The sequence below is a fragment of the Hypomesus nipponensis genome, chromosome 4 (genome assembly GCF_054491055.1).
Source record: "Hypomesus nipponensis isolate SF chromosome 4, ASM5449105v1, whole genome shotgun sequence".
NCBI lineage: Eukaryota > Metazoa > Chordata > Actinopteri > Osmeriformes > Osmeridae > Hypomesus > Hypomesus nipponensis.
In genome coordinates this window covers 12,458,868-12,467,500 of record NC_140364.1, presented here as the reverse complement: position 1 = coordinate 12,467,500, position 8,633 = coordinate 12,458,868, and the positions used below count along the sequence as shown (strand labels likewise).

The window sequence follows — 8,633 nt, the reverse complement described above, 5'->3', positions numbered from 1 at the left end:
CTCTCTCTCTCTCTCTCTCTCTCTCTCTCTCTCTCTCTCTCTCTCTCTGTCTCTGTCTCTGTCTCTGTCTCTGTCTCTGTCTCTGTCTCTGTCTCTGTCTCTCTCTCTCTCTCTCTCTCTCTCTCTCTCTCTCTCTCTGGGTGAAGGATTGATGTGTCTATTGGTTGAGGTGTGGGGGACAGAGAGGAGGAAAAAGTGGGCAAAGGGAATAGGGAATTATCAGTTCAACTGGGGGTGATGGGCGATTCCATCAGAGCTGTTCCCTCAGGGGTCGACGCAATAAGTGCTCCGTCAATCACAACACACTGGCCCCCTCCGCAGCTGCAGTCAGGAGAAGTCGGTGTGGCCTAATTGGAACGTAATGTTTGTTTTGTATCTCCCTCTAATTGACATCATTTATCCAACCCAGTCTGGAAGTGTGACAAGCAGATGATGCCGCAAATCTTTTCGCTAACGAGCTAGCCAAGGCTATCGCTGGGTGTGAAATCTGGAGATTACAGAAATGGTGGCTTTCAATGGTAGAGTAGAAAGCCAGACGGCATTTGGCGTCAAAATCGATTTTTGCAAACGGCCGTAACCACAACATCACAATACAGAATGTGGGCAAGGTTTACCATAGTTTGCCCCGGGTGCTTTTCCCTTCTCAAACCTCTCTCTTCCCATCTATCTCTTTCTCTGCCTTTGTCTCTTTCTCTAATGAGAGCAGCAGTAGCGTGTGTCTTCTGAGGATGGGAGGGCTGAATCGGTCTGCCTCGACACATTGATGTGTCATCCAACTTCTGTGTGTTTGTGTGCGTCTGTAGGAGCACATGTGTGTGGGAGCCAAAAGCTTATGAAACGCAGCTGTTTAAGTGTTTGTCTCTGTAAGTGCCCCTGTTCCTCTTCCACCCCCATCTACAGCTCCAAACCCATGTCCGTGGTCTCGTACCTCTGTTCATATTCTGACTCTCCTTCTCATCCTCCTGTCGTGGGCTCACTTTCTCTGGATTCAACCTCGAGTTTTTTAGTTCTAACCCTCCATGGTCTTTGTTTTGAAGCTATGCAGTGAAGAGAAATGCTGTTCTCTCCCTTGCCTCCTCCCTCTGTTATAAATCACTGTCACCCTTCTTTTGTGGGAGTGGGAAACCAGCTGCCAACACTCTGACTAGTGTGTGTGTGTGTGTGTGTGTTGTGTGTGTGTGTGCCCTTGACCTGAGACGAGCCAGCCAGATATTTGTCTGTGGAGGCACAGAGATGAGGAATGAGATGAGGTTGGATCTACTGCATCGCCCATAAAAATACATGTCAGAGGTTATTCTCAGCCTAAAACTCTGGTCACACACGTACACACACACACACACACTCACTCACTGTGGGTTTAACTGTGTCTCTCAGTCAGGTGTTCCCCCACGGTCTACCTGAGGAGTTTACTGTGGTCTTCACACTGGCTCTGAAGAAAAAAGCTTTGAGGGACAACATCTACCTGTTCCAGATATCTGATGAACGAGGATACCCCCAGGTACTCTCCGTCTCCCTCCACCGTCCTCCTCCTTCCTCCTCTCCTTCCACCTCTCCCTCCTGCTCTCCCTCCACCATCCATCTCCTTCCTCCTCTCCTTCCACCTCTCCCTTGTGCTCTCCTCCTGGTCTCCCTCCACCATCCATCTCCTCCTCCTCATCTCCCTCCTGTTCTCCCTCCACCATCCATCTCCTTCCTCCTCTCCTTCCACCTCTCCCTTGTGCTCTCCTCCTGGTCTCCCTCCACCATCCATCTCCTCCTCCTCTCCTCCTTTTCTCCTTCCTGCTCTCCCTCCACCATCCATCTCCCCCTCCCCTCCTCTCCTCCTCCGCCGCCCCCCCCTCTCTCACCCACCCACACACACCCTCTCTCTGTCTTTTTCATCCCCCCTTTCTCTCAATCACCCTCTCTCTCCCCGTTTGTCTCCTTCCCATCTCTTTTTCCCCCCACACCCTCCTCTCTCTCTCCCTCCAGTATCTGTCCCTCTTTCCTTGTCATCCCCTCCTTGTTCTCCTTCATTGTTATTCCTGTGTACTTTGTGATGGAGCGTTAGGATTCCTCGCGGTGCTGTAATCACTGCAGGCCTGCAGGCAGATTTAGATGTTTACAGTCCGTGTGATAAATGGAGGGCAGACTCTCATTAGAAATGATTCATTTGGCCGTGAGCGCTTGGCGTCATGGAGGCCAGTGGCCTCCTCACTACTCTACTTTTCATTGCACGCTGCGCCCTGCGTAGTTCTTGGTTTGACGGAAGAACAATGACTGAATTCTCTTCTTGCTGCCAGACACTCTAAGATCCAAGGAACGGCTTTGAAGTGACCAGCTGGCGATGACCCCGATGTCTCTCTCTCTCTCTCTCTCTCTCTCTCTCTCTCTCTCTCTCTCTCTCTCTCTCTCTCTCTCTCTCTCTCTCTCTCTCTCTCTCTCTCTCCTCTCTCTCTGTGTCTCCCTCGATTGGCTCTGTCTCTCTCTCACCCCTCCTCTTTATTTCTGTCTCTCTCTCTCCTCCTTCCTCTTTCGATCACATACCCTCCTCCTCTCCCCCTTTCTCTCTCCCTCCTCTTCCTCTCCCATCCTCTCACTCTCCCCCCTTCTCTCCCCCCCTCCCCAGTTCTCCCTGGATCTGAACGGCGCCGAGGGGACCCTGTCTCTGCGGGCGCCGGGGGCGGAGCCGGAGGGGGAGCCGGCGGGATGTGTGTTCAGCGGCGAGGGTGTGGAGTCCCTGCTGGACCTGCGCTGGCACAAGGTGGCGCTCAGCGTCCGGCGGGGGGCGGCGGCATTGCACGTCGACTGCGGCTCCATCCAGACCAAGCCCCTGGAGCCCCGCGGAGCTGTGCCCTCCGAGGGGCACACCCTGCTGGGCATCAGGGCCACGGACGCTGGGCCTGTGGAGGTGGGCATGGAGGAGGAGGAGGAGGAGAGGAAATTAAGTTTGGGATTGAGTGGTCAATGGGTTGCCAGGTCGGGGTTTTGGGTTGCCAGGTCGGGGTTTTGGGTTGCCAGGTCGTGGTTTTGGGTTGCCAGGTTCTGTGTTACAGAAACAGTATTGGACAGAGGATAGACCAGTCCTGTATAGCTGCAGCTGGCTGTGTTGGTGTATACATCATGTGTGTGTATGTGTACATTCAAAGTGCATTTGTGTGTGTGTGTGTGTGTGTGTGTGAGAGTGTGGGAACAGCAGGAGCAGCGTTCTCCAGGTAGACCGCCCTGTCCTTCCTGGTTCACTCATTCCCGATTAGAAAGGGAGATTGGTACCCTGGCTAGAAGGGCGAAGAGAGCCCATTAGCAATAAATACATCTACTAATCCAGCCCCTCCGCACAATGATCAATTAGCCGGGCCATTCAGGAAACACAAGGGCCTCATCCTGAGGGGGTGACTCATCATGGAACACGGGTTAAAGAAAGCTTTCCTCTGTATTTAAACCCTCTTTGTGTCTCTCCTTCTTTCTTTCCTACTCTTTTGCTCTCTCTCTCTCTCTCTCTCTCTCTCTCTCTCTCTCTCTCTCTCTCTCTCTCTCTCTCTCCTCCCTCTCTCTCTCTCTCTCTCTCTCCTTCCCTCCCTCCCTCTCTCCCTCTCTCTCTCCTTCCCTCCCTCTCTCTCTCTCTCTCTCTCTCCTTCCCTCCCTCTCCCTCTCTCTGCGTCAGATGGACCTCCAGCAGGTGATGGTGTACTGTGACCCGTCCCTGGCCATTCAGGAGGCCTGCTGTGAGATACCTGGAGCTCGGGTGAGAACGCCCCGGCAACCATCACACAACGTTTCTACAAAACACTCCATCACCGTGCCAACCATCCTTGTGTGTGCGAGGGAGGGAGGGGTGGGGGAAACTGTGTTCTTGCTTTATGTGTTTCTTATCAGACAAAAGCAAAAATCTAATGAAAATGGATTTATTGAAATGGGGCACAGCAGATGTCTATTTTCCTTTGGAATAAGAGGGAGTAAGAGAGAGAGGGGAGTGAGATAGATGGCACAGGTAAGTTCAGTGAGTACAGACAGTTCCAGGTTTATTTCTGAACTAAAGGTATTTTTGCGTTCAGCTTCCTGTCAGAACCCTCCAGGGCGTCTGCCGTTGTGTGCGCGTGTGCATGTGCACACAAAAAAAGGATGTTTGTTCCTCAGCCGTGTCGACAAACAGAAAACAAAGAGAAGATTCCCTCAGACCCACACTGCGTACAACACTCTGAAGGGCCTGTACCACACTCTAAAATAGATCAGATTGTTTAAGATTACACCACCCGTGCCTCACCCAACCCCCGCCTCACCCCCCCCCCCACACCCCACCCCCGAGCTTTGCTCTGAGGGGGCTCCAGGGCTCCCTGTAAGCAGTATTTAAATGAGAGAAGAGTTTTCTCCCTCAGAAACACACACACACACACCACCCCTCACACAGGTGTCTGAAAACCGACGTCAGCTCTCAGGAGAGCAGGAGTCAGGGAGTCAGATGGCTGAGCGGTGAGGGAGTCGGGTTAGTAATCAAACGGTTGTTGGATCGATTCCCCGCTGTGCAAAATGACGTTGTGTCTTTGGGCAAGGCACTTCACCCTACTTGCCTCGGGGGGGGGGAATGTCCCTGTATTTACTGTAAGTCGCTCTGGATAAGAGTGTCTGCTAAATGTAAATGTAATGTAGAGCAGGGAGATGAGAGGCGAGAGAGACTGTCAGTGCCGGTTTGGGTCAGATCATCAGAGATGATTGAGGAGGGTGTGTGTGTGTGTGTGTGTGGTGGGTTAAAATAATGATGTTGTTTGGGTCGACTTTGCCAGAAACATTCTTTTTCTTCCTCGCTTCTCGCAGTGCCCCCCTGATGCCCCCAAGAGCCGTCGGGCCGCGGAGAATGACCTAGTGGAGCTGAACCCCTTCAACCAGGTAACTCACACTCACTAACATTCACACACACACAGGACCAGACCAGTAAAAAAGAGTAAAATATCTCCCACAGGACAGGGTGTCCTGTATGATGTCACCTCTCCTCTGCCTCCTAATCTCTCTTCCTGCTCCTCTCCTGGAACACACCGTTTACTTCACACACACACACACACACACACTCCTGGCTTCGCATTCTCACTACCTCGTACACAGTCTACCACCAAGCAAAGAATGTGCTAATCACCCGGTGACCTTAACTTTACCTTCTTCTGGTGCTAACCGTTTTAGCCGCCTTCGGTTTAGTGGGTTATTAGAAACTCGGTTTTCCCAACCACCCACAGACAAAAGCACGTGCATGAATAGTGAAGTGAGTGCCATCTCCCTGTGTTGTCTCTTGGTTTCCCACAGTGTTGCAGTAAGGTTGTTTTAAAATGCTCTTTCATTCCAGGACAGCAGCACATGCTCTCTCTTTTCATCATTTATTTCTATCATCTCTCTTTAATCTATTTCCAATTATCCATTCATTAGGTCTGGAATTTGTCTCTCAGAGAGATGGGAAGTTAAGGAGCTCTGGAAACACAACAGGCCAGAGCAATCAATCCTCGAGACTTGCTGGCCAGACGCGGTGACCATAACAGGAAGTGAGGAGAATGTGCGCGTTTGACCATGCTCTCTGTCCATGTGTCATCTCCTTGGCCACAGTTGCCATGGCGTTTTTTCTCGCAGCCTGTCTGTCTCAGTGATCAACTCCAAGTGTGTGTGTTATGGTGTGTGAAGACAAGACAGAGTACAGCTCTCATGCCTGTCTGGGGAATAGCCATATACGGCAACATACGGAGTGGTGATCACATTGTATTATGACAGACACACCACATCTCTCAATTTATACCAAGGCACAGATGTTTGATTGCCACGAAAGCAATTCTATTTAAAACCCGCCCCCCTCTCCCTCCCCCTCTCTCCCCAGCACACACACACACACACATACACACACACACACACATACACACACACACATACACACACACACACACGTACAGCATAGTTGGACAGGTTGTTTTATGGGGCCTTGAGCATGCAGTGTATAGCCACTAGGTCCATGACCCCAGTATGCAGGCCAGATGTTGCAAAGACTGTATTGCTTTCATTAAGTTGATCCTTGGTGACTCTCATGACGTCCCACTGACCTCAGCACGTGTTCTCGAGTGGGTGTGCGAGCAAGTGTGTGGATGTGTGTGCGCGCGTGTGTCATTCTGGTATGTATTTGTGTGTGGAATTGTATGGGTCTGTAATTTCTCTCTCTTCCTCTTTTCTGCTTTTTTTTCTCCCTCCAACTTTCTGTCTGTTTTCCAACATAGCAGGCTACTGAAAGGTCATCCAGTCCAACAGATTTTTGAACTAACCAGCCTCAGAGCCTCCATACACTTAACACTGTATCTTCCCTAAAACTATCTTTATCTCTCTCTCTCTCTCTCTCTCTCCCTCCCTCCCTCTCCCTCTCCCTCTCCCTCTCCCTCTCCCTCTCCCTCACCCACACTCACCCAGTCAACTTGTCTGTCAGCTGCCCCAGGGTTCATTAGACGCACGTCTCTGTTTTACCCAGTTCTCCTCCTCCTTTCATTTTGGTTTCCCGTGAATAAATAGAGTGCATGTTCATGACCAGATTGGAAATGCTAAACCTCTCTCCATCCTGCCTTTGTTGCGGAAGACACTGACGCAACGACATGAAACGGCAACAGGGTTGCGATGGAACTCTCTCCTAGGACTCGACAGAAGCAATTTGGTCCATTAGGGTAATTGAGGTGGGCCGCCAAACCAATAAAAACTAAAATATAAAACATAAATATCATCTATATATACTGTTGGAAAATTATTATAAAAAATCTTACACATTTTTACAGGACGACCTGTTATCGGTCGATGGAAAAGCTGCACAATCTAAGTTTAGGGCGAAGAGAGCAATAGCTAAATTGCTTTTTGATATTGATTGTAGCTAGTTAACAGCTTGTTCTGGTTTAATTAAAGTCACGCTTATAACTTCACTGGAAGTTCTAGACCTGCTCTATTTTTTCACTGAAATAATTGTCGTGTGTATAGCCAATATAGCAGTTTGTTATTTAACATTATGTTATATGAAACTATAGGAGTGGTTGTAGTTATGCAGGTTACATACTTGTAATGTGTGTGTATGTAATGTGTACTTACTGTGGCGCTGATGGATACTGTCTTTGATCGGTCAAAAATGTTTTGCCGTGAAAGCGAACTGTTTGGCTCCCGCGATCTTGTCAAACGTGTGATAACGCAAATGAAGTGAACGTATGTTTGGTCGGGGGGCCGCAAAAATATTTGAGCTTTGCAAGTGGGCCTGTAAAACTGTAAAAGGTTGGGAATGGCTGCTCTACAGAGTCTTCCGTCTTCATGCAGGGCTTGTGAGAGGGGAGCTGGCCTCATCTGCAGAGTTCGCCCCTGAGGGTTCATGGTCCTGTATGTCGCTTGCCAACTCACAGACTCCCTGGTTTGAACCGAAGCAAAAGAGGCCGTGTAGACGTGTAGATCTTACCGCATCACGGATGTAAATGAAAAGCAGAACTGACATGTTGTTTCCCCTTTTCCCTCTTCTCCCTCTTTCCTGCACCCCTCTCTCTCTCTCTGCACCCCTCTCTCTCTCCCTGCACCCCTCTCTCTCTCTCTGCACCCCTCTCTCTCTCCCTGCACCCCTCTCTCTCTCTCTGCACCCCTCTCTCTCCCTGCACCCCTCTCTCTCTCCCTGCACCCCTCTCTCTCTCCCTGCACCCCTCTCTCTCCCTGCACCCCTCTCTCTCCCTGCACCCCTCTCTCTCTCCCTGCACCCCTCTCTCTCCCTGCACCCCTCTCTCTCTCCCTGCACCCCTCTCTCTCTCCCTGCACCCCTCTCTCTCTCCCTGCACCCCTCTCTTTCCCTGCACCCCTCTCTCTCTCCCTGCACCCCTCTCTCTCTCCCTGCACCCCTCTCTCTCTCCCTGCACCCCTCTCTCTCCCGGCCCCCTCTCTCTCCCGGCCCCCTCTCTCTCCCGGCGCCCTCTCTCTCCCGGCCCCCTCTCTCTCCCGGCCCCCTCTCTCTCCCGGCCCCCTCTCACTGTCCCCCCCTTCCCCTCTACAGGAGATCTTTGGATCCAAGGGACTGGCGGAGAAAGTAAGGAATCCTCCTCCTCCTCTCTCTCTGTCTCTCACCCACACACCCTTGATCCTTTGGTATCGCTAAGCGGAGACGTTGGCCACATGTGCCTGTTGGAAGCCAATCAGGAAAACCATACATGGGCAGCCTGGGCCAATCGGGGGCCAGTGTTTGTTCTACAGTTGAGAGGGGTGGGGTGATGACCCACATACCCGAACAGCTACACTTCAATAGCAGGGAGAGAAGGGCTCACATAAGATAAAGTAACTGTATCAGATGTCATACACACACACACACACACACACTTATTGTCAACTAATTTACTCACTATTATGCGTACAGACTCTGCTGGGAGTTGCTGCTGCCTGTGAATATTGTCATTCTCCTACAATAGAGGGATTCTGTTCACAAATAGCATACAAAACAGACGCTTCGCTCCAGCACGCCTGAACGGGGCGCACTAATGGACCTCCCGTGACTCGCGCAATGTAGGTTACTACCTGTGTTGAAGCACTTCACCTGCCACGGGGGGCTTTGTACGCAGCTTCAGGAAATAATGAGACGGTTGATACCTCTCTATTAGAAGGCTGTTTTGAGTGTGATTGCGTGGGCATGA

At 51.0% G+C, this 8,633-nt stretch overlaps 1 protein-coding gene across 5 annotated transcripts in view; it reads left to right on the top strand.

Annotated features, from left to right (window-relative positions):
* The window catches only part of col16a1 (collagen, type XVI, alpha 1), a 53,120-nt gene that overhangs the window by 10,659 nt on the left and 33,828 nt on the right, over positions 1-8,633 (top strand). For 4 of the 5 annotated variants that reach the window (XM_084696724.1, XM_084696726.1, XM_084696723.1 and 1 more), the window contains exons 5-9: positions 1,375-1,498; positions 2,609-2,890; positions 3,644-3,724; positions 4,792-4,863; positions 8,003-8,035. In XM_084696724.1, the coding sequence (XP_084552850.1) occupies positions 1,375-1,498; positions 2,609-2,890; positions 3,644-3,724; positions 4,792-4,863; positions 8,003-8,035 (592 nt within the window). The remainder of the gene's footprint in view (positions 1-1,374; positions 1,499-2,608; positions 2,891-3,643; positions 3,725-4,791; positions 4,864-8,002; positions 8,036-8,633) is intronic. The other variant, XM_084696728.1, reaches the window with a different exon arrangement.